Here is a 27,459-nt window from a genome sequence, read left to right as displayed (position 1 = left end):
TTGGCTCTTTAGTGTGCTGAGGCTTTTAGTTACTAGACTACATATTGCCAAAGACACCATCTATGAGTGTATGACATCTGATCAGAGCTGCCCTAATGAAGAGAAGATGCTGTATCACCTTTTTGCAAGATGTCTAAGTGCTCCCACAGGATGTCTCCGACAAAGTCTGGTGCGAGGTCCAAGAATCGGTCCTTCCCAAGAGCACACAGCGCTGCTCCACTCATACAGAACTTCTGTAGCTCCACTCCCTTTAGCGTGAACTCAATGACTGCCCAAGACACCCATTCCCTGACATGAGCGTCCGTCCACTCCCGCGGATCTGCCAGAAAGAAGTTGCAAAAGCTATTTAGGATGCAGAATGCAAGACCACAGTACTGATATGAAAGCCAGTAGCCAACAAAGCCAATGGTCTTTTAGAAGATTACTGGCAGTAACAGCCACAATGCAGGGTGCCTGTGTGAGAACCCACAGATAGAAACCTTTATTATCAACTCATGAACTGCATACTAACTCTAGATAGTGATGCTGAGCGGATTCAGCTTTACTGAAAGTACAGTCTTTGACTTGGAACTAGTATGCAACTTGAGAGTTAGAGAATAAAAGGAGCTCAACAGAGGCTTTTCAAACAGGCATTTTACTTCATCTAAACAAGAGGATATTAAGAATCAGTCTCTGAAATCTCACCAAAGGGGATGCCCAGACGTTGCTGTTCCTTCGTGAAGCCGCTGAAGGTGGCGCGGAGAGCCTGTGACATCATCTCCTTACTGCTGGGGGTCAGCAGAGGCACATCAGCGCACTCCATATCTGTGGGGAACAGCATAATTACCACAGAGTCTCCACACATCAATATATTATATACTAACCCCCTCCTCTACATCTACCCCCAGTTTCAATAACCCTTCCCCCAAACCACTCTGCTAAACTCATATAATCCTTCATCTGCATCTAATCCCCCAAAATTCATCAACGCCTTCTCACAACCTAACCCCCAACTCCATCAACCCCTCTTCAGCACCTACTCCCCAAAATCAATCAACCCCCCTTCAACAGCTAACCCCCCCAAAATCACTTCTCTATGTCATTCTCCTCAATACCAATAACCCTTCGTTACCTCCAATTTCAAGAACTCTTCCCCCACACCACTCTGTTCAACTCCAGTAACCCCTCCTATGCATCTAATTCCCCCAGCTTCATCAACGCCTTCTCAGCACCTAACCACTGACTCCTTCAACTCTTCTTCAGCACTCCAAATTCAGATAAACTTCCTTCATCAACTAGCCCCCCAAACCCCTTCTCTACACCATTCTTAACCCCAATAACCCTCCTCCACACCTAACCCCCAATTTCAAGAACCCTTCCCCCGTACCACTCTGCTCAACTCCTGTAACCCATCCTACGCATCTGATACCCCCTCCAACCAACTTCCTCAATGTCTTTTCATCACCCCTTCTCAGCATCTAACCCCCCAACTCAATCAACCCCCCTTCATCAACTACCCCCCACATAAAAAAAAAAATTTGCACCATTCTCCTCAACTCCAAAAAACCTCCTCCACATCACATCTAACCCCTCCAACTCTAATAACCCCCTTCTCTGTACAGTACCTAACCTCCTCAACCCCTCCTGTTTACTTTCCTCAATTCCAAACATTCCTCCTCTGCACCTAAACCCCCTAAAACACCTAATTATGCACCACTCTGCTCAACTCCTATAACCCCCTTCTCTGCACCAAGCGTCCAACCCCTAAAACCCCTCACCCCCCTCCCACCTTTTATAAGCCCTTTTCTGCACATAGCCCTCATCCAGGCTTTCCTCTGCACCATATTCCTCCTATAACCCCTTCTCTGCACCCAACCCTCTTCTCTGCACTCAGCTGTACAACATAACCTCTCTTCCCCTTTACCTAGACTAGCAATGGGCAAACTACGGCCCGGCGGACCTTTTAATCCGGCCCGCGGAGCGTGGCAAACATTGGCTGTCAGGATGTAGGCGGGGCAGCGTGACAAACTCCTCTCCTCTCACAGTCCGCCCTGAAGACCGGAACGGCGCGGCAACACGGCGAGAGGAACGCGCGTAGCAAAGGTAAGTGAATTGACACAATATGGGGAATGAATTACTATAGGGGGGATGAATTACTATGGGGGATGAATTACTATGGGGGATGAATTACTACAGGGGATGAATTACTATATGGGGGATGAATTACTATATGGGGGATGAATTACTATGGGGGATGAATTACTATATGGGGGATGATTAACTATATGGGGGTTGAATTACTATGGGGGATGAATTACTATATGGGGGATGAATTACTATATGGGGGATGAATTACTATATGGGAGATGAATTACTATGGGGGATGAATTACTATGGGGGATGAATTACTATATGGGGGATGAATTACTATGGGGGATGAATTACTATGGGGGATGAATTACTATGGGGGATGAATTACTATGGGGGATTAATTACTATGCTTACTATGGGGGAATATTACTATACTTACTATGGATGGCATGGTAGTGGCTGGGCCGGCCAGCAGCTAGTCCGGCCCCCGGGTCCAATATATGAACCCATTGCGGCCCTCAAGTCAAAACGTTTGCCCACCCCTGACCTAGACCAACTCTGCATGTAATCTCCCCCCCCCCCCTTCATACCGGCATAATATGTCCCAACATCCAGAGAAAGTAATTTAACTGTTTGCGGCTGTTGGATATGTCTTGAATGCCCCCAGGATTAGGACCTGCTTATAATGAAGATCTCTGCTCTTCCCCCCTGGAACGGCCATTAATATTTTGTACTGCCACCTCAACTGCCTCCCCTATCACCTCTTACCCCACTGCTATCCATTCACCCCGAAATAAATTGCACACTTGAAATACATATTTGTTAACTATTTTCCCCCACAAAAAAAAAACATTTTCAACTCTGTTCAGCCAGTCTTCACATTCTTCTGCCAAGTAGCACAGCTAGGATGATGGCATAACCATTCACCATTGTGGCTCCCCATCCCTATACCCCATGTCAGTTCATCAGACTATGGAAGAGCACCATCATACTAGTGACAACCACCCTGTGCTCTCCACTGAGCTCCTTACACCCCCCACCTCAGCCCCTAGCATCTAAAACATGTTTTACTGGCAGTATCAGAATATATAGTTGCCATTTTTTAATGACTGCATAACCAGCCGAGTCATATGGATTTGGCATGAACATTAGCACAAATGGTTCCTAAGTTCTACATTAGTTCACTACTGGGTATATATGTATGGTGCAGCACAGCCTTTATTCAGCTGATATACAACATGTAACAAACCTTCTTGCATCTGTAAATGCTATCAACAAACTTATCCCATTTGTTCCCTTTTGGTCTGTTAACTAAATATTTAAAACAGTTTAGTTAGTTCTATTCGATAAGTATAAAAACACCTAGCGATCTTGCCAGAAATGACTTCCTGTGCAGCACTCATTGGTTACATTGCTCCCATGTATATCGGTGGACTACAGAACACCTCCCTTGTGTTATAGAGATGAGGAGAGAGAGAGAGGTGTTCTGTAATCCTGTCCTAGGGTGACAACAATGTTTCTCTATGGATACAGTACAGCGAGTCAGATTTGTCACCCTAGGACAGAAAGTATGTTACTGGCAGGGTCACCAAGCGAAATAAAGAGAAAAAATCCTTAAAAAGAAAAAATACAGCCACCACATCTAGGGTTTGGCAATCTACATTTTATTGTAAAAAAATAAAACAAAACATGTTCTTATGAAGTAATAAGAGGATTTGATTCAGCCCTCTGTATTGCCCAGTGCTAAATGATTTATTTCTAGCGAGAACATGACACGTGCAGATTCACCTCTAGGAATATTTGTGTGCCAAATCCGGAGTGGTGCATCCTAAAAAACACTCTACTGTGACATGCCAAAAACGTGGGAGCCTCCCTGGCATCTGGCCACAGGAAAAACTAGCGGAGAGCGGTGTTGCCTTCACAGCCGTATTATCCTGCCCGCTGAGCCATTTCACCTCCCTCATATTAACCTGAGTCACAGCAAGTTCAATGCCAGGCCTGCCACTCACAAGAGTCTGCGAGGATCATTCACAATAACATCCTATATATTCTGAGGAAGAATGGCATGAGAGAGGGACAGATCCAAACACACAAATATACACTGTAAAAAACAACAATTGAATCATGTATGTGTGAAGTGTATTTGTGTATATACATTTGGTTATAAATACACATTTTTATATGCATTTTTTCTGAATTGCAAAATTTATATCTTAAATAAAACTAAATGTGTCTAATAAAACAATAGAAAGCAGAAACAATGTAATGCTTCTACAAAGAAATAATGTCAAATCACCACACAGTAAAACTAATCAATAAAAAGAAATATTTTTTTTTTACATTTAACCGTGGGTGATGGTTTCACAGGATTTCCTTGTAGAAGTGGTATAAAGTTTATTTTCTTTTGATGTATTCCATCAAGAGGGCTTGATCGCTTAAGGAGGCTTCAGTTTACTGCACTTGTCTACTGTGGTGGAAGCTCAGAATAGTTAAGATTTATTATATCTGTTAATAGCCCTGATGAAGGGGATGCAGATACTTGAAATGTGTTGGCTCTCCTGACACCTACAATAAACATTCCAACTGTATTAACATTTGCCCTACTATAGAATATTTCTTTGGACACAGACACTGCCCCTCCAGACAGGGTGGATCACAAGCATTCCTTTTGTTTGACCCCACGTTGTCATGCATGCTTAGCAGCCTAGTATTTATACTCTATACAGACTATAGCACACGCCAATTAGCATCTCATTTTTCCTTCCTATTGTATAATGTATGCAGTCAGACCCAGTTGGATGGTCACCCTTATGGTTAGGACTGCATCTTCTCATCACATGACCCTCTGCACCCTCACACTGCAGTGCATGCAGGCAAGACTAGGAAGAAGGAGCTGAGAACAATGGCTGCACATTGTGAGCATTGTAGGGATTGTGGAAGTGAAGCTATTGCAGCTGCGGTCAATGAACAAGAGGCTGAAAATTGGAGACAATAAGCCAGAACATGACTCCAGGGGAGTGTTTTGTGTGGCAGTGGGGTTGTCTTCAGTGTCACTCCGATTTTGGGAGGTAAAATGTAAGTTTTCTTGCTCTGTTTCTCCCTGTAAGGCCTACTGAAGTGGAGACATGCCTGTGTTTTCTACATTGGCCAATCAGAAACCATATTTAGTCTTCTAACATGCGTTATGCACTGTGATTGATTGTTGTGTCCAGTTCATTCTCCAGGCCACCATGACTACCCTCTCAGGAAACACAACAGCAAGTTACAATTTCTTCTGTTCTTGCCCTGCCCCTCTCCCCAGCAGGTCTGAACTAGGAATAAAAGCACTGCTACCATTTTACCTGATAAAACAAAAGCACTGTTACCATCATGCAATGCCAGCTTTCCATGCTCAGCCCTGTATAAAAGCTAAGCTACATGCTCCCTCTCACCGATGATGGAACTAGAGGGGTGCATACCAGCCTGTGTTTTAAAAAAAAAGCATTAGCAAAGCCACCTATAGTTCTACAATACCGATCTGCCTGTTTTCTTCTATGATTTCTTCTCTTTATAAGTTAAGAAAAAATAGAATGTTAAAAAACAAAGCTGTGTCTCAGTAGTTGCATGAAGTATGAGGGTGTCAGGCATTGTGCTGCTTGCCAGCAATTCCATCATTGCACAGACATGACGGGATGATTAGCGGTCTTTGGTTGCTTCATTGGTTCCACATTTCAGAACAATTTCCTGCATTTTGATCTGGGCAGGGTCCTTCTTTAACCTCCGTGGTGGTGTACATTCCCCCATCAGACAGGATAACGTCTTCTATCTTTGTGTAGCACTAACTGCAGACTATGGAATAGGCTTCTGATGGAGAAGGATCTTCTTCACAGAAAACGATGGAAGCAGCTGCACACCAATCAGAGTACTTTTATGTCCTGGAAAGGGGCCAGAATTTAGGCAATACTGAGCTGGCGCTTCATGGAAAATAAGGCCACGGCAGCCATGACTCACTAGCTTTAAAGGCTTCAAAACTGTAACGGACAAAATCACCATCACAGACATCACAGAATGTTCTGCTGTCCTTAATTAGCCCCAGATCAGTACTGGAGGGGATGGGCAGAGGACACCCTGCAGGGAAGACATACAGGATAAGACACATTCAGACTGGTGGGGCAGATAAGTCCAACTCTGATTGGAGGGGAACCATCAGCCCGGAGAACATCATAGCACCGTTTACCGCCTCCCAAAGATGCCATAAACAACCGGCCATAACAAAAGTGGGATTGCTTACAGAATGCAGCCCCTGGTGGCGACCTTATTCTCCAAAGAGCCACCCTGTCACCAACCGTGGCAAACTGGACATATGATGAAAATGTCGTAGGAAAAGGTCGCCTTTGGTGAAAACCATGTGGCAAACCAACCAGCAGATAGATCCCAAAATATAGGCAGCTGAAGTTATTTTCAAATCTTGACTTTTCCAGTAAAGGTCATAATTGGCTCCATCCCTTGAGCCTCACTGTTGTTGCTTTAATTGTGATAGGTGGGCTCAGAAGGTGGGAGGGGCAAAGCTAAATGCAGCATTTCAATGTCTGTATCTCCGTCCACTCACTAAAGGGGACTTCCGCTTCTGTTCATCAAAGGCACAGCAGTCACCCACAGAAGTAACCACCTTCTTATCAGGGAGATGCCCACTTATGTGTCTGCAGGCTGTAACTCACTCCCTGTTATTCCTCAGTGCAGATACCTCATTGCCCATTGGCTAGTTCAGTCAGGTGAAAACCTTATATCAATGGGACTACAGTCCCATACACATGATTTATGGTCACAAAATATACCAGATCACAATTGCATCTCTATCATGCATCATATGTAATGAACAAATGCAGCTGTTCCCATGTATAACTACGATCTGGTTTAATGTATGCAATTGCAGGTCTATGGCCACCTCAGCCCTGCAGTGACAGAATATACAGAAGAGACAGTATTTACTGGTGTTCTGATGGGGCCTCTCTCTCCTCCCCGGGGCCACTAGAGTACCGCTCTGCTCTACGAGTGTCCTTCTTGTGGCACACAATGACTCCGGCTGCAATGTGAGCAGTCAGATCAGATTGCAGGAGGGGGCCCAGCTGGTGGCCTCATCTCACAAAGATCACAGGGGATTAGAAGATATTAGTGCAGATTATCACAGCAGTCCAGTCCTCACAAAAAGGCAACAGGGCCGCCTGATAATAGGAGGCACTTCAGGTACAAGACAAACACAAAGGACTACAAAGCAAGATGCCATTTATACAGTGCAGAGATAACACAATGCAGAGACTCCAGGAGGAGACAACACTACACAATGCAGAGACTCCAGGAGGAGACAACACTACACAATGCAGAGACTCCAGGAGGAGACAACACTACACAATGCAGAGACACAAGGAGGAGACAACACTACACAATGCAGAGACTCCAGGAGGAGACAACACTACACAATGCAGAGACTCAAGGAGACAACAATGCACAATGCGTAGACCAAACTAGAAGACAACACTGCACAATGCAGAGACTCAAGGAGACAACACTGCACAATGCAGAGACTCAAGGAGACAACACTGCACAATGCAGAGACTCAAGGAGGAGACAACACTACACAATGCAGAGACTCCAGGAGGAGACAACACTACACAATGCAGAGACTCAAGGAAGAGACAACAATACACAATGCAGAGACTCCAGGAGGAGACAACAATACACAATGCAGAGACACAATGAGGAGACAACACTACACAATGCGGAAACCAAACTAGAAGACAACAATACACAATGCAGAGACACAATGAGGAGACAACACTACACAATGCAGAGACACAAGGAAGAGACAACACTACACAATGCAGAGACACAATGAGGAGACAACACTACACAATGCAGAGACACAAGGAAGAGACAACACTACACAATGCAGAGACTCAAGGAAGAGACAACACTACACAATGCAGAGACACAAGGAAGAGACAACACTACACAATGCGGAAACCAAACTAGAAGACAACAATACACAATGCAGAGACACAATGAGGAGACAACACTACACAATGCAGAGACTCAAGGAGGAGACAACACTACACAATGTGAAGACAACACTACACAATGCGTAGACCAAACTAGAAGACAACACTACACAATGCAGATACAATGAGGAGACAACAATACACAATGTGAAGACAACACTACACAATGCGTAGACCAAACTAGAAGACAACACTACACAATGCAGAGACTCCAGGAGGAGACAACACTACACAATGCAGAGACTCAAGGAGGAGACAACACTACACAATGCAGAGACTCAAGGAGGAGACAACACTACACAATGCAGAGACACAAGGAGACAACACTACACAATGCAGAGACTCAAGGAAGAGACAACACTACACAATGCAGAGACTCAAGGAAGAGACAACACTACACAATGCAGAGACTCAAGGAGGAGACAACACTACACAATGCAGAGACACAAGGAGACAACACTACACAATGCAGAGACTCAAGGAAGAGACAACAATACACAATGCAGAGACACAATGAGGAGACAACACTACACAATGCAGAGATACAATGAGGAGACAACACTACACAATGAGGAGACAACACTACACAATGCAGAGACACAATGAGGAGACAACACTACACAATGCAGAGACACAATGAGGAGACAACACTACACAATGCAGAGACACAATGAGGAGACAACAATACACAATGCAGAGACACAATGAGGAGACAACAATACACAATGCAGAGACACAATGAGGAGACAACAATACACAATGCAGAGACACAATGAGGAGACAACAATACACAATGCAGAGACACAATGAGGAGACAACAATGCACAATGCAGAGATACAATGAAGAGACAACACTATACAATGTGGAGACCAAACTAGGAGACAACACTACACAAATGTGAAGACAACACAGTGAGGAGACAATTCAGAGACACAAACTTTAACACTACACAATGTGGAGGATACAATAAGGGACACCACTACATAATGTGGAAACAACACTTCCACAATACCAAGGAAAAGCTCACCCAACACAAGACAATGCTTAACAACACAAACATACACACAAACACAGGAATAACATCTGCATCATATCAGTGCTTCGGCGGGTGCAATGGTTTTTTTTTTCAGGCTAGATACATTTTATGCAAATACAATAACTTCTGTTGATCTTGTTGAAAATCCAATGTCCTTGTAACTCCTTGTGCAATAAATTGAAATTTGTTCTCAGCCATCCTCTACAGCCATGTTTCTCAAGTACTGGGTCGTGACTAGGAGCAGACTGGGCCGCAGGGTAAGTGAACCCCAGGACTCTAATGCACCAATAAAACCTCTGGTGCCCTGACAACATAGCTTAATAAAAACCACCGGCCACACTAATATAAATGTTAAGACGGCCAAGACTTTCATTTTCACTAGCGCTGTGATTACTGCACTATCCATTTTGGAAGTAAGCCGTTTGCTTACTGTTTAAAAAGTGCATATACATTGTAGAAAACCGCACAAGTTTGGTTTAATAAATTATGTTTCAGAAATTAAATGATTTTGTGGTTGCGACTTAATGACCAAGGACAAATGTGGGTCTGAGGTTCCACAGGTTGAGAGCCACTGTTCTGCACTACATAACAGTTCACCTCTATGTAATGGTGATGAGAGGAGTAGCCAGTGTTTGTAGTGTAAATCAGGAGAGTAACCTAGATACATTATAAAAAAAAAAACCAGAGACAACACATACAATGTTACCCCAAACCATTTATATTTACAATTTGGGTCAAATTTGGAGAGCCCCATATACAATTGGTTGTCATTTAACAAACAACAGCCTAAACCAGGGCAAAGTGAGGCCTTGTCGCTTCAGCTGTCGACATTACAAGCAGGCCGGCTACGCTCCTGACTGCAGACGGAAACTAAAAAGGTTTAAATAAATAGTTTATCAGGTTTACAGTAAAAGCCTCGAGTGAAGCTGGAACTTCTTATGGAAAGGAAGGTGAGGAGGAACTCCGGGCGCTCATAACGGCCCAGTGTGAGGGCTGCTGGTTCCTCCAGGCGTTTATTTCCCTTGGAGTGATCACATGTACCCGTAAAGCCAACAGGCGGCACATAAAAAGCTGTCTCTGCTCCAAGCCAGCTGTAGGGGGGTTAATGGGCGTCCGCCCCCTACCACTGAGTCATCCCAGTGTAATGTGAGCCCCTCCAGTTAGTCGTCACAGCGTGCATGGGAACTCAGTCAGCGCTGCGTCTTCGGCAAATCCCAAACATTCCCACACTGGCTCGGCCCGCTACTCAAGCACATGTAATGTGGGAAGCAGAGTGCAAGGAGTGGCTGGGAAAGGGTTAAGGGGCCCTTTCTCCTCACATGTGGCTGCCACCACTTCTCACCCCCACCCTTGGAGGTGCCCCTCTCATATGGAAGCCATTTCAGCCCCTTTCCAGGAATGTCTTCTCACAGCCCCGCAATGCCACTCCCTCGGGGAAGCCTCTTCTCTTGGCGCTCCACCGGCCTATGTCAGAGAACATCACCAATACAATGAGTCCGTCACTCCGCCATGTGAGAAACAAAAAACACAGGACACCCCCAGAACCAAACCTAGAAGGCGAGTATGGTGGAAACGCGGCAGTGGATGCTCTGCAGCTATCAGCACAAATCTTTTCATTTTAGTGCATATTTCTCAGCACAATAATTTAGGGCATCTTGAACCTCTATGAGGTGAATTTTCACTGTTATTTGGGCCCGAGTGACAGAAAAGGTTTCACCTAACATTTAAAGTACATTGAAATTCCAAAACAAAAATGTCATACATTACATTGCATTAGTTTTCTTTTTTCAGACTAAGAAAATACATGTTGATCCTGCCAGAAATTCAGCATCTATGTCACTTCCTGTGCACTGAACTGAATTCTCAAACAATGTTATCAGACTTCCCAACTTTCTTCTGTGAACAACAGCACAGCTCCCCTCCATGGTATATTATTATTATACAGTATTTATAAAGCGCCAATAGTTCGCTCAGCGCTGTACATTACAAAGGGGGACAGAACAATACCAATACAATGCAAAACATGAGGGGATTGAGGGCCTTGCTCTTTCGAGCTTACAATCTAGGAGGTATATACATATATATTTCCTGAAATTAAATAAAAACTCAGCCCAGCACCCTATGATGATGTGCATAGCACGAAACGCGTCAGAGGGGCTACAGTCACTGGACATCTAGCCACTGCTTGTGGCCATCCTGAATTTTATATGAATCTGCCTTTAAAGGGACCCCTGACAGTGATACGCATCAAGGTTTTCTAAGCACCCTATCCAGATGTGACCAGAAGGTGTATAGAATCCTGACCCTATTTGGAAGCAGATGACCTATGATATACCTGATGAGACAGGCTAAATCTCATATGCGTGTATTTACGCACTTCTGGTGAGTGCGCAATTTATTTATTATCTGCCACCCCGGATTAGTTCTTCACGCAACATCTGTCGGAACATATCAGATCCTCACGTGGGCTGTGTTCATTTGTGACATTTAATCACAATATATCCACTTTGTTCACCACTAGGTGACACAGGACTTTGCACAGTATTTTGGATTTTATCAGTCTTATTGCTTATTATGCTGCTTATTATGTTCTAGCGCTGCACCTGATATTTGCATGCTTTTTGGAAGGTTTATTTTGGTTACCTTTTTGGTGTTCCAGCAGCTATCCGTTTATCTCTAGATAGCGCTCGTATACCATTATATGTTTCCTATATATAGATATACAGTCATGGCCGAAATTGTTGGCACCCTTGATATTTTTCCTGAAAATCAAGTATTTCACACAAAAAAGGTATTGCATTAACACATGTTTTGCTATACACATGTTTATTCCCTTTGTATGTATTGGAACAAATATAAAACAGAGGCAGAACAGCAAATATGACATAATGTCACACAAAACCCCAAAAATGGGCTGGACAAAAGTATTGGCACCCTTAACTTAATATTTGGTTGCACACCCTTTGGAAAACATAACTGAAATCAGTCGCTTCCTATAACCATCAATAAGCTTCTGACACCTCTCACCCGGAATTTTGGACCACTCTTCCTTTGCAAACAGCTCCAGGTCTCTCTTATTGGAAGGACACCTTTTCCCAACAGCAATTTTAAGATCTCTCCACAGGTGTTCAATGGGATTTAGATCTGGGCTCATTGCTGGCCACTTCAGAACTCTCCAGCGCTTCTTTGCCATCCATTTCTGAGTGCTTTTTGACGTATGTTTGGGGTCATTGTCCTGCTGGAAGACCCAGGATCTTGGACGCAAACCCAGCTTTCTGACACTGGGCCCTACAGTGCGACCCAAAATCCTTTGGTAATCCTCAGATTTCATGATGCCTTGCACACAGTCAAGGCACCCAGTGCCAGAGGCAGCAAAACAACCCCAAAACATCATTGAACCTCCACCATATTTTACCGTAGGTACTGTGTTTTGTTCTTTGTAGGCCTCATTCCGTTTTCGGTAAACAGTAGAATGATGTGCTTTACCGAAAAGCTCTATCTTGGTCTCATCTGTCCACAAGACGTTTTCCCAGAAGGCTTTTGGCTTACTCAAGTACATTTTGGCAAACTGTAGTCTTGCTTTTTTATGTCTGTGTCAGCAGTGGGGTCCTCCTGGGTCTCCTGCCATAGCGTTTCATTTCATTTAAATGTCGACGGATAGTTCGCGCTGACACTGATGCTCCCTGAGCCTGCAGGACAGCTTGAATGTCTTTGGAACATGTTTGGGGCTGCTTATCCACCATCCGGACTATTCTGCGTTGCAATCTTTCATCAATTTTCCTCATCCGTCCACGACCAGGGAGATTAGCTACAGTGCCATGGGTTGCAAACTTCTTGATAATGTTGCGCACTGTGGACAAAGGCAAATCTAGTTCTCTGGAGATGGACTTGTAACCTTGAGATTGTTGATATTTTGCCACAATTTTGGTTCTCAGGTCCTCAGACAGTTCTCGTCTCCTCTTTCTGTTGTCCATGCTTAGTGTGGCACAGACAGACACACAATGCAAAGGTTAAGTGAACGTCTCTCCTTTTTATCTGCTTTCAGGTGTGATTTCTATATTGCCCACACCTGTTACTTGCCCCAGGTGAGTTTACAGGAGCATCACATGCTTGTAACATTCTTATTTATCCGCAGTTGTGAAAGGGTGCCAATACTTTTGTCCAGCCCATTTTTGGAGGTTTGTGTGACATTATGTCGAATTTGCTTTCTTTCCTCCCTTTTTTTGTTTTGTCCCAATACACACAAAGGGAATAAACATGTGTATAGCAAAACATGTGTTAATGCAATACGTTTCGTGAGAAATACATGATTTCCTGGAGAAATATCAAGGGTGCCAACAATTTCGGCCATGACTGTATATCTCCTGAAATTAAATAAAAACTGCCCCCCCCCCCCCTCCACCCGATTAATCAGATCTACATTTTACAATAACAATTTACACAAACTATTTTTTCCTACGTGTGTCGCAGTGTAGTCTTTGAAGTGGAATACAGCGTTCCTAAAGTAAAACACATACTTTCAGTTTAATCTTTCCTGCTCCTCTACATAAAGGTCACACTATTGTGATATCATTTTATTCAGCAGACTTTGATTATAATTTGTGGTAAATTTATGGGGGATGAACAAATTCTGTAAATGATGTATTGGAAAAACTACAGGAAAATACTTTTTTCAAAAACATTTTTTCAAAAAATGTAAGCCCCTCCTCTCCATTTCTAACCCCTCCCTCCAACCCTTGACATATGCAGTGAGCAGTGACACATGGCGGTCACAGGCAGGATGGCGGGGTCTGAGATGTGCGGGTTGTGACTGAAAGCCTGACATCACTTTCTCTATGGTGTGTGAAAGGCAAGGTGGGAGATCACCAGATCTTTCAGTAGGTCATCTGCACCCATTTACATTATGTCATGCAATGTTAGGTGTTGCGCATTTGTGTGCTTTTTGCTCATTGTTGAGCTTCATGCAAATGAATGGGCTGCCCTACACAAGACAAACATGGCAAAGAAGCTCATGTACCTTTGAGCTCTGTGCAGTTTTGCACATGAAAATTCTTGTTTGGGAGGCCATAAACAATGAATGGCCCCTCAAGCTCAACACACATTCTATGGGCATTCACAAGCATGTAAATGTGGAGGGGACATTAGATTGTAAGCTCCTTTGTTGCAGTGAATGATGTGACTTACTTATGTTCTCTGTACAGCACTGAGGAATGTGGCAGAACAATATAAATGTATAATAATAGTGTGTGACTGTGGTGGGACATTGGAGTGTAAGCTCCCTTGGTGCAAAGACTGTTGTGACTGGCTCAGTGTTCTCTGTGCAGCACCGTGGCATATGTCAGAGCTATATAAATGGATAATAATAATGATAGTATGTGACTGTGGTGAAACATTAAGAGTGTTAGCTGCTCTGGTAGAGAATGATGCGGCTGGCTGTGTGGTCTTTGTACAGCACTGTGGTATATGTCAGAACTATAGAAATGTATAATACTCCTACCCCTGTGAGTTCTGTGAAGGGTTAAGCCAGCGCTGGCACTCAGCACTCAGTGCACATGTTGGTGTGTCAGTGTCTGGCCGGTACTCAGTGATATCACAGGAATGAGATGACTCATGACACACTCAGTGTGGAGTAATAGGAACACTATGGGGACTCCATTCCATGTGATGGGACACATTGGGATCACAGAGCTGTGCTGGGAAAGATGAAAGGGGACCTGAAAATGTTAGCTGCCTGGCTGTCCCTAGTTATTCTGAGTGACCGACCCAAAACACAAACAGAAAAGCTGGGGAAAGTTGGCATTTCAGAAATGTTCCTTGTCAGTGGCTCAATGTTCTGAAGAAAGAGGATCAGAAAGACAGCAAGAATTTTTGGAAGGAGCATTTAGCAAAGGCAGTCTCCATCTTTCTGGACAGTTTTCCTTTAATGTGACTGTGCCATGAACACCAAGAGCACCTGTCACCACCACTCAGCAATACATCAGACTGCGCTAAATGTACACTATGTGATTGGTCTATACCAGGGGTCTCCAAACTTTTTAAACAAAGGGCCAATTTACTTTCCTTCAGGTTTAGGGGGGCTGGACTGTGGACATCTGGAAAATAAATTGTCCTGGAATCAGAGGGAGTATCAGTGCATCTTTGGTATTGGGGGGAGGGATAGCACCCCATCGTTAGTGTCAGTGAGAGGAATAGAGCCCCATCGTTGGTGTCAGTGGGAGGAATAGCGCCCCATCGTTGGTGTCAGTGGGAGGAATAGGCACCCCATCGTTGGTGTCTGTGGGAGGAATAGGCACCCCATCGTTTGTGTCTGTGGGAGGAATAGGCACCCCATCGTTGGTGTCAGTGGGAGGAATAGGCACCCCATCGTTGGTGTCAGTGGGAGGAATAGGCACCCCATCGTTGGTGTCAGTGGGAGGAATAGGCACCCCATCGTTGGTGTCAGTGGGAGGAATAGGCACCCCATCGTTGGTGTCAGTGGGAGGAATAGAGCCCCATTGTTGGTGTCAGTGGGAGGAATAGAGCCCCATCGTTGGTGTCAGTGGGAGGAATAGAGCCCCATCGTTGGTGTCAGTGGGAGGAATAGAGCCCCATCGTTGGTGTCAGTGGGAGGAATAGAGCCCCATCGTTGGTGTCAGTGGGAGGAATAGAGCCCCATCGCTGGTGTCAGTGGGAGGAATAGAGCCCCATCGTTGGGTGTCAGTGGGAGGAATAGAGCCCCATCGTTGGTGTCAGTGGGAGGAATAGAGCCCCATTGTTGGTGTCAGTGGGAGGAATAGAGCCCCATCATTGGTGTCAATGGGAGGAATAGTGCCCCATCATTGGTGTCAGTGGAAGAAATAGTGCTCCATGATTGGTGTCAATGGGAGGAATAGAGCCCCATCATTGGTGCCAGTGGGAGGAAAAGTGCCCCATCATTGGTGTCAGTGGAAGGAAAAGTGTCCGGTTGTTGATGTCAGTAGCAGGAATTATGCCCCATTTTTGATATCAGTGGGTGGAGTAGTGCCTTGTATTAGTGGGAGGTAAAAGTGCCCCAGGGGTCAGATAAAAGCAAGCAAAGGGCTGCATCCAGCCCCCGGGCCGCAGTTTGGAGACCACTGGTCTATACGGTACAATGCTTGCTGTTCTATTTGCTATGTATAAGATAAATGATCCACACACATTGTAAGAGCTTCAAATATACCCCAATCGGGCTTCAGTATAGTTGACCTTATTCTACCCCCCAACCCCACCCCACCCCCCTAGGCCTCAACAAAAACTCACATTCACCTGCACTGTCCCGGAACTAGCATAAGGCAAACTATCTGTATATATGGAGCCAGAACTTTACAGGCCTCTCCCTGCCTGAGAGGGGCAGGAAGCTGCCGATGGGCTTTGCTGGAGTACACAGGTGCTAGGAGCCATATACTTCGGCTCCTACGTGCTTTTCATTATATTTCCACTTTTAGGATACGCATGGCTGCTCCTTCCCCTTTAAGATGTATTGTGCCTTTTTGTATCACTTACTGCTCCTTGTTAGACTGTCAGGAGGCCCTGTATATCTGCTGTATGCAATACTCTACACTGCTACAGTATATGATGGCAATACACAAATGACATTATTCATCTTATGAGCAGACCTTAAAGCAGAACTCTAGGCAAAACTTTCTCTTCATTTTTGAGGTCAGTTTATTTTTTGCATCAGTTCCCCCTTGGGGAGATTTCCCTTCACTTCCCGCCCCATAGCAAAAACAGGAAGAAAATCCCTGCAAATTAGGGGAATCTCTTGGGGCCCACCAGGTCTCCACAACCAGTGTTCCTATTGGAAGATTTACCCTCTATTACTTTTCTGGGGACAACCCAAAATTTGGGATTTTCTTTTTTATTGCTAATAGTAAAGACCAATAGAGAGGGAATCTCCCTAATGGTGGCACAGACAGCAGCAATCTGTTGGCAAAGTAGAGACATAGATATAGAGAAATGTATATCCTCCACACCCACGTCAATGCTCCTGATATCACAGCTCATTTATGACAACCATATGTCAGTTTTTCAGCAATGAGGTCCAGAGATCTCAGTCTTTATTTTTTTGTGATATTCCAGAGTTTCTAGTCTGTACAAGCTCCAGCTGCAACCTCCCACTTCCAGTGCCACTGATGATTCCCACATTTTATTAGCTGAACAGTTACCATTGGGTGCGTTATATGAGTGCAGGTTTACATCCCACCCCCACCATTTCTCACCTACACAGTAGCGTGTTCCTGTTGGGTCCTCATCTGATATCTACACGCTATTTAGGGCCCATTCACACCACAACGCTGTGCACGCCAATCATGTTGTGCTAAACAGCTAATTCAAAATAAAACACACAGCAATGCAGGGAAAATAAAGCAGGCTGTATGTTATCACAGCACAGCAAACATGGGTTCCGTAATGGCACTGCAGCGCACCAACCAATGAAATGTACATTGCTGCGCACATATTCACTCCACAGGGGTGTGCATGCCCTATTACTGTCATTTTTCTTAGAATTATGGACAGTCCCGAGGCACCCTTTAGAATTATGGACAGTCCCGAGGCACCCTTTAGAATTATGGACAGAGCCGAGGCACCCCATTCTAAAATGTAAAAAACGTTTCTAATAGTTTTGTATAACGCAGCAACATCCACACATGTAGGACACCCAACATTAGAGGTGATTTATTCTTCCAAAGCAGATACACCTTTGCACACTGGTGCTGACTAGTATTCCATTGTTTCTCTTCTCCCTCAGCTTTTCTCCATAACTCGGCTAATGTGACCCCAGTGCTGATGGAGAGGGGCAGGGGAGGGTCAATCAAGCAGCCGACATCCTCCTTATCAACAGATGATGTCATTGGTTGTCAAGACGCTGGCGGCTAGATCATAATGGTGTACAAGGCTTGTTCCACCTGCTGGCTTTTATTCAAGTTTTGGGCAATTTTTAGACATTTTGCCAAGGCACCTGAAGGCACCCTGGTTGAAAAAGGCTGCTTTAACTGTTCCCCGCTCTATACAAATCTGTCAGGCTAAGAAAAGTAGATTCTCTGGTGTCCTTATTTAGGAAACTGCAATGGTACAAAGCATGCTAAAATAGCATCCTGTTTAACAAGAGGCCATGCTTGCATGCCTTAAGTGCACTATAAGCTACTTTGCTTTTGGGTTTAATAGCACTTTAAACATTTATTATATTACAGCTTACCAACTCTTGGATGTGGTGGCTGCATTACTTTTGTTGTTTAGGCTTTTTCTATTTTCACCTGGGGCTCTGGCCAGTAAGCCTGTTGTTTTTCAACAGAACAAGCTGTCCTGCAGATGTAGCAGTTAGAGGGCTGCGAAAAACCTTTTACCACTAACAGGGCTGCTTAGAATGATCAGCTTTTGTTTATTCATGTAAAACCTTTATCCCAACATGGAAAAAAAAACTGCTTATAAAGTATTTGTTGGAGTTTGGCTTCAACTTGTTAGTGTAACTAACACTGTTAGTACATCTGCAACTCCCCCCAGACTGACAATGCTGTGGTCCTGAGGTGTATCTGTTGCACATCCTGAGTGGGGGCTCTCTAATACAGGAGATGTGTTACTGGCCAGATCACCAGGTGAAAACTGAGGGGAAAAAAGCCTAAAAAAAGAAAACTAATACAGTCACCACAACCAATGACTGGTAAGCTGCAATATATTACATTTCTGGTTTTTGGGTTTAATACTGCTTTAATTATTTGCTTGAAGCTTGATGAACCAGGACCTATGTGTTTAAACTTACTTCAGCACTTATTTGGCAGGGTTCCCAAATGTTCTGCCTGGCACACAACTAGCTACTAGAGGGGGACATGTACACATCTGTATATAAAATGCCTTCAGGAAAATTTGTCTTGACCAATATGATAAGATATAAAAAATAAGACTGCAGACTCAGACAACTAAAAGTTACAATATTAACCCGTATCTCAGTAAAACAAAGTACCAGGTGCTACACTGACTGCTGGGTGACGCACTGACTGTTGGATGACTTGCCGGGTGACGCACTGACTGCTGGGTGACCTGCCGGGCGACGCACTGACTGCTGGGTGACCTGACGGGCGACGCACTGACTGCTGGGTGACCTGACGGGCGACGCACTGACTGCTGGGTGACCTGCCGGGCGACGCACTGACTGCTGGGTGACCTGACGGGCGACGCACTGACTGCTGGGTGACTTGCTGGGCGACGCACTGACTGCTGGGTGACCTGACGGGCGGACGCACTGACTGCTGGGTGACCTGACGGGCGGACGCACTGACTGCTGGGTGACCTGACGGGCGGACGCACTGACTGCTGGGTGACCTGACGGGCGGACGCACTGACTGCTGGGTGACCTGACGGGCGGACGCACTGACTGCTGGGTGACCTGACGGGCGGACGCACTGACTGCTGGGTGACCTGACGGGCGGACGCACTGACTGCTGGGTGACCTGACGGGCGGACGCACTGACTGCTGGGTGACTTACCGGGCGACGCACTGACTGCTGGGTGACCTGACGGGCGACGCACTGACTGCTGGGTGACCTGACGGGCGACGCATTCACTGCTGGGTGACCTGACGGGCGACGCACTGACTGCTGGGTGACCTGACGGGCGGACGCACTGACTGCTGGGTGACCTGACGGGCGGACGCACTGACTGCTGGGTGACCTGACGGGCGGACGCACTGACTGCTGGGTGACCTGACGGGCGGACGCACTGACTGCTGGGTGACCTGACGGGCGGACGCACTGACTGCTGGGTGACCTGACGGGCGACGCACTGACTGCTGGGTGACCTGACGGGCGACGCATTCACTGCTGGGTGACCTGACGGGCGACGCACTGACTGCTGGGTGACCTGACGGGCGACGCACTGACTGCTGGGTGACCTGACGGGCAACGCACTGACTGCTGGGTGACCTGACGGGCGACGCACTGACTGCTGGGTGACCTGACGGGCGACGCACTGACTGCTGGGTGACCTGACGGGCGATGCACTGACTGTTGGGTGACCTGCCGGTTAACGTACTGACTGCTGGGTGACCTGCCGGGTGACACACTGACTGATGGGTGATCTGCCGGTTAACGTACTGACTGCTGGGTGACCTGCCGGGTGACGTACTGACTGCTGGGTGACTTGTCAGGCGATGCACTGACTGTTGGGTGACCTGCCGGGTGACACACTGACTGCTTGGTGATCTGCCGGTTAACGTACTGACTGTTGGGTGACCTGCCGGTTAACGTACTGACTGTTGGGTGACCTGCCGTGTAACACACTGACTGCTGGGTGACTTGTCAGGCGACGCACTGACTGCTGACTGATATACAGACGATCTGATATTGAGTATTGTACATCTGTTGTGTATCAGGGACAGGGTGAGCACATGGAATATGACACTGAAGAATCAATTCACAAAGCTTTAAACACAAGAATAAAGATCTTTATTTTCAAACACAACTGTCATTTTCCTATTGGCTCTCAGTTGGAAGTAGCTGTCACTTTCTTCTGTTAAGTATCTTTATTCCGGTGTGCTAGTTTTCTGTATTAAGCCCATTGGCGTTACTCCGGATGCATCTCAGTGATTGAATATGGGGCTGACTGTTCAGATGAAACGATGATGGAGGTTCAGCCTGTGACACCGCCTTACATACATACACACAGCTGCAGCCTGGGCTGAGGTGTGAAAACCGTTACAGATGTAAACTGAGTTACTGAGCTGCTCTTCATCAGCCTGACCACAGTGCGTGCTGAGGAAGGCCGGGACCCAACCTGACTCCCACACACAGCCGGAAGCCTTCCTATTGGCTGGGAGGGTGCAGCGCACAGGTATCGGTGTCACACTCAGGCAGTCTGTGCTGCTTCATCTTATTCAGGGTACAGTTGGTGTGTGTCACCTAACACTGCTCCCATATAGAGCGGTAAGGGTGACAACACAGGGGCCTCACTGACTATTGAAGATGGCAGGGCTCATCCTTGCCAGGTTTAGAACGTAGAAAGGGTTGCAAAACTGCAGCATGCTGCCTATTTGACTGGTGAAGCCAAGGCAACTCAAAGATCTTAGTGGGGACATAGGGGACTAATGGCTGCTGCATGTCCTCGAAAGCTTTTACTAAATTAATTCTAGCATGTTAGATTCTCTTTTGTGTGCTGGGTGGATACTGGGTGTGTCAGGTGGGAGGAGCCTCAGAATCTACATCACAAGCCATTTTGCCCCAGGTCTGTGCACGGACCTGCTGTCTGGCAGCCAGTGAATCATTAGTGAAGAGTGGTACTAAATCTGGCATTCTTAAGGCCCTGTTCACACCAGTGCTTTGTTAGATGTGGTACGTTTAAAAACAAACAAAAGTGCTGCATGCGGCTTCTTTCATGCACTTTCATTGAAGCACGCATTGTATAGAGTTTAATGGTGACATGCTTTAAACACAACACACAAAAATCTGCACTGCACAGACGGGGACCAGTCCTTCCTCTTTGAAGTTGGTGTAGCGCAGAGCATCCTCAGTACAAAACGGATGCAGCACATCATGGAGGAGCAGAAACAATTCTTTTATGGATTGCCAATCTTCCTGACATCCTTCAAACCTCTGAGCAGATTTCTAAAGACTGAAAATGTAAATATGCTGTTTAAAAAAAAAAAAATCGGTGGCCAACAATAAATCTTCACCAGGCTGATTCTCTGCTGTTGTTAGAGTTCAGGCGAATTTCGGAAAGTTTTGGTGTGTCTTAAATAAAGAATGGTGCCGATTTAGTCCAGCCTAAACCAGGCAAGATTTATTGCTTGCACCAGAGGGGAGCTGAAGCAAACCAGGCATTTTATCTGGTGATAGTAGTAAGGAGCCACTTACACGTCTGCATGGTTGTAATGCAGGTTCTATGCAGTCCTATGGTGTGGTGCAACACAATGCATGGCAATGCACAGAAGTATGTTGCAAAAAATACAGCATGTTCAGTATGCATTGGCTGCCCATTCATTTCAGTGGGTTGCCATAACAAAACCCACGTTAACCTACCACAAGGCGAGGCCCCTGCGTTGTAGGACACCACAAGCACACAGCAACATAGGGGAGTGTGTTGAACAACGCTTTAGGAAATCTTCCAGTCCATTCACCCCTCTGCTATCATGGACACACACACAGGGGAGGACTGTGTCAAACGTGGAGTCGATGCCCACAGCAACTGGATCCCAGAGAAGCAACAATTCCATCTGCAAAGACATCTTATTATTTTAAAGCAGCAGATGTTGCAGGGACCCTTCCAGTGCAGCGGTTTCTCCAGTCTCTGGGTGGTTTCCTACAGTCCTTGCAGCTATCCATGTCATTTACATCACTTACCCACCATGGCGCAGAGGTTTCGGTGGGATGATGTCTGCAGTGACAAATCACACACACAGGGGGCTCAGGCCTGCTGATACTGATGGCTCATCATTCAAATCCAGATTTGAATGAGAAGACAAGAACATATGATCAGCAGCATACATCCCCAATATGAACAATCACATTTATTGTCACCAATTACTATCAACAACAAAATGCAAATCTTTCCACTGTCCTGTAATCCATCTTACATAAAATACAGAACAATATCTGTAATGATGCCCCCACACAGACAGATGTGTCAGCCATACGGTCAGAATTATCCCACAATTTCTGCAGATCTCAGCAATCACCGATATTATTATGGCATTTGATGGGTAGTATGTCAGTACTACATGAATAATGAGTGAGCAGAGGGCAGGGAGAAGTGTCCATCCCTGTGCAGTCCTGTGGTTGGCCCAGTCACCTCTGTCTGATCTCCCCATCCTCTCTGCAGGCAGCGGGGCGAGGCCCAGATTAGCTGCCTGATATACTGTTTACACACAGCCCCTCCTCCCCCACAACATCAACACACTCCTGCACACCACAGCAAGGTCAGCGAAGGGTTAATTTCTGGTTGCCAGGGGATTCTGCACGTTATATTGCTTCAATGAATGAACATGACGCCAACCACACGATACAATCTGGTAGTGCAATTATTTGGGTTTTTTTTGCCAAAATATTCCCATCCAATTGGATACAATTTGTACGGACTGTTTAAGGTGGCTCTCATATTAGTTTTGGTAAATGTAAAGCAGACTGTACAGATATTGTACGATCAGATTGTAACATGTATGGATGGCTTTCACCTCGCCAAGCAGCAACATCGAAGCTTGTACAAAGACCCAGAACAACGAACAATGCTTTGTATGGCATTCATCCACATGTCACTACAGAGCACAAATAAAACATTAGCTGTTAAAATGCACAAAACTCCAAATTCCTGCAATACAGAAAGGGGTACCCATGGTGGGCCGAGGGGCAAAGAACTCTGCGCAGTACACTGAATGAAATAAGAGCCCTCCAACGTTTTCACAAACAATGAAACATAAAAGGAAACATTGTTTCCCTTGAAGAGTCATGAGAGAACATTTGTAACACCAGTGAGGACAATGAATCTTCCCACATCTCGGGGTGAAAGATACACAGACCTACCCAAAGTGTCCCTGGCATGCGTCAGTGTTTAGATGGGGTCCCTGGCACACTTCAGTCTTTAATGAGGGGTCCCTGGCACATGTCAATGTTTAGATAGGGTCCCTGGCACACTCCGGTCTTTAATGAAAGGGCCCTAGTACACATTGATGCTTAGATGGGGTCCCTGGCACGCTCCAGGCTGTAGTTAGTGGTCCCTGGCACATCTCAATGTTTAGACAGGGTCCCTGGCACACTCCAATCTTTAATGAGGGGTCCCTGGAACATGTTGTTTAGATGGGGTTCCAGGCACACTCCAGTCTTTAATTGGGGCCCCTGGCACACCTCAATGTTTAGATAGAGTTCCTGGCACACTCCAGTCTTTAATTGGGGCCCCTGGCGCACCTCAATGTTTAGATAGAGTTCCTGGTACATGTCATTTTTTAATGAAGGTCCCTGGAAAACACCACTTTTCAGATGGGAGTCCCTGGCACATGCCGGTCTTAAGTGAGGGGTCCTGACACATGGTGGTCTACAGCAAGGGCCAGACACATTCTCTTTTTGTGATCTCTACCAAATGCTGATCTTTAGATAGGGGTCCCTGGCACACGCTGGTCTATAGTAAGGGGTCCCTGGCACATGCCAATCTTTAAATGGGCATCCCTGGCACACACCAGTGTTTAGAAGGGGTTCCTGGCACATGCTGATTTTTGGAAGGGGTTCCTGGCATACACCAGTCTTTAGTGAAGGGTCCCTGGCACACACAAATCTTTACTGAGGTGTCCCTAGCACACAGTGGTCTTTAGTGAGGGGTCCCTGGTACTTGTTGGTCTGTAGTGAGGGGTCCCTGGCACTTGTTGGTCTGTAGTGAGGGGTCCCTGGCACTTGTTGGTCTGTAGTGAGGGGTCCCTGGCACTTGTTGGTCTGTAGTGAGGGGTCCCTGGCACTTGTTGGTCTGTAGTGAGGGGTCCCTGGCACTTGTTGGTCTGTAGTGAGGGGTCCCTGGCACTTGTTGGTCTGTAGTGAGGGGTCCCTGGCACTTGTTGGTCTGTAGTGAGGGGTCCCTGGCACTTGTTGGTCTGTAGTGAGGGGTCCCTGGCACTTGTTGGTCTGTAGTGAGGGGTCCCTGGCACTTGTTGGTCTGTAGTGAGGGGTCCCTGGCACTTGTTGGTCTGTAGTGAGGGGTCCCTGGCACTTGTTGGTCTGTAGTGAGGGGTCCCTGGCACTTGTTGGTCTGTAGTGAGGGGTCCCTGGCACTTGTTGGTCTGTAGTGAGGGGTCCCTGGCACTTGTTGGTCTGTAGTGAGGGGTCCCTGGGTCTGTATCCTCATACAGAGGAATGTACACAATGGGGGCTGTTGCAATAAACAGGTCATAGCTTTGGCTCAGTGCAGCTCATAGACGATGAGATCTGTGTTGAGGTCCAGATCGAGAACTTCTCTCTTCTAACTATTCTGCTCAGACTGGGTGACATGAGTTCAGACTGGGGGTCAGCCCGCTCCAAGAAGCTGCCAGGGGATCCCCCCATCGGAGTGACCCCATTCAGGTCTATTAATAACGGTCAGGAAGCTGCGCCAAGTTTTATCAATGGTGGGATGACGTCTCTCTTCGCCTTGTGCAGAAACATCCCATGACCCAGGGGGAGGGGGGCTCCAACATCAGCCATTGCATGCAGCAGCACCTTTAGGTGTGTCAGGGGCCCTCCTGGCACGCTGGGTGATGCTCCCAGTATCTGCCATCAGTTCTGGGCAACAGATCACGCCATGCACCTCCTGCTCACAGATGTGTCAGTTTACTGATAGATATTAGTGAGCCAAGTGGGTGCCAAGAGGCTCTGCAGCAGCTGCAGCCAGGTAGGACAGATCCCCAGGGAAGAGGACTGGTCCCTGCTGGGAGGAGGAAGCACGGATCACACAAAGGATTCTACATATCACACTCATCTCTTCATCTACAGCCTGGGGCATCATCCCCCACCCTGGGGCACCCCCATCCTGAGCAACAGCACTGGTCACCCCTACCCTGGGGCACAGCACACCCCAACACTGATCCCCAAAATCAGCACTGATGACCCCCCCAACCTGGCTCCAGCAGTGACTACCCCTGCATTACAGCACTGCACCCCCCCCCCCTACATTAGTAATCTCTATGTAGACAACATCAGCATGGATCACCCCCAGAACCCACCACCCCTCCTGAGCACCCCAGAACCAACCACCCATCCTGAGCACAGCAGAACCAACCACCCCTCCTGAGCACAGCAGAACCAACTACCCTTCCTGAGCACCGCAGAACCAACCACCCCTCCTGACCACCCCAGAACCAACCACCCCTCCTGACCACCCCAGAACCAACCACCCCTCCTGGGCACCCCAGAACCAACCACCCCTCCTGGGCACCCCAGAACCAACCACCCCTCCTGAGCACCCCAGAACCAACCACCCCTCCTGAGCAACCCAGAACCAACTACCCCTCCTGAGCACAGCAGAACCAACCACCCCTCCTGACCACCCCAGAACCAACCACCCCTCCTGAGCACAGCAGAACCAACCACCCCTCCTGAGCACCCCCACAACCCACCACCGCTCCTGAGCACCCCAGAACCAACTACCCCTCCTGAGCACCCCCAGAACCCACCACCCTTACTGAGCACCCCCAGAACCAACCACCCCTCCTGAGCACCCCCAGAACCGATCACACACATTTTGGGCACTTCCCACCCTGAGGCACAACCAGCCTCCTGTCCTCGCTGCTCTCAGTGTCGGTCTCTGTGCTGCAGATTTGCAGTCAGTGGCCGGCAGCTGTGACAATAGCCATCGTCAGGGTGCGGCCAGCTCTCTGCCCTGTGTGGCCCCTGCGGGTAGCAGTAAAGGCCCCAGTCCTGTCGGTCCTGGACACTCACCAGCACAGGAGATCGGCTCATATTCAACTTTTTCCGTCTTAATGATGGTCAGTCCGGGCTTCATCTCCACCGCCGCCTTCATCGCTCCGATCCGAGCACACACTGATCTCCCCCTACCGAGCGGCCGCCTGCACTGATAGGGGGCGGGGCCACCCCGAGCCAATCACACGGGGAGGGGCGGGGCGGAGAGATCGGCACTAAGCGATAGATGTACAGCAAGAGATATTGTGACCACTAATGGTACATAGAGAGATACCGTCCGTGATCGCTAATGATAGAGAGATACCGTCCGTGATCGCTAATGATACATAGAGACATACCGTCCGTGATCGCTAATGATAGAGAGATACCGTCCGTGATCGCTAATGATACATAGATACCGTCCGTGATCGCTAATGATAGAGAGATACCGTCCGTGATCGCTAATGATAGAGAGATACCGTCCGTGATCGCTAATGGTACATAGAGACATACCGTGATCCCTAATGGTACACGCACAGATACCGTGATCGCTAATGATTACATACACAGCTACCGTGATCGCTAATGGTACATACACAGATACCATGATCGCTAATGATTACATACACAGATACCGTGATCCCTAATGATTACATACACAGCTACCGTGATCGCTAATGATTACATACACAGATACCGTGATCGCTAATGATTACATACACAGATACCGTGATCGCTAATGGTACATACACAGATACCGTGATCGCTAATGATTACATACACAGATACCGTGATCGCTAATGATTACATACACAGCTACCGTGATCGCTAATGATTACATACACAGCTACCGTGATCGCTAAGGTACATACACAGATACAGTGATCGCTAATGATTACATACACAGATACCGTGATCGCTAATGGTACATACACAGATACCATGATCGCTAATGGTACATACACAGATACCGTGATC

The 27,459-nt window shown here is 46.7% G+C and overlaps 1 protein-coding gene across 1 annotated transcript in view; it reads right to left on the bottom strand.

The window, feature by feature from the left end:
* The window catches only part of ETS1 (ETS proto-oncogene 1, transcription factor), a 57,694-nt gene extending 31,051 nt beyond the window's left edge, over positions 1-26,643 (bottom strand). The window contains exons 1-3 of the mRNA XM_089652097.1: positions 26,521-26,643; positions 685-804; positions 119-319 (exon numbers count right to left, since the gene is read on the bottom strand). Coding sequence (XP_089508223.1) covers positions 119-319; positions 685-804; positions 26,521-26,602 — 403 coding nt within the window. The 5' untranslated portion in view covers positions 26,603-26,643. The remainder of the gene's footprint in view (positions 1-118; positions 320-684; positions 805-26,520) is intronic.
* Between the last annotated feature and the right edge of the window lie 816 nt (positions 26,644-27,459).

This window comes from Staurois parvus, unplaced genomic scaffold, assembly GCF_062004578.1.
Source record: "Staurois parvus isolate SC_StPar_1 unplaced genomic scaffold, SC_StPar_1.0 ptg000671l, whole genome shotgun sequence".
Taxonomy (NCBI): Eukaryota; Metazoa; Chordata; class Amphibia; order Anura; family Ranidae; genus Staurois; species Staurois parvus.
This window is presented reverse-complemented; position numbering and strand designations above follow the sequence as displayed.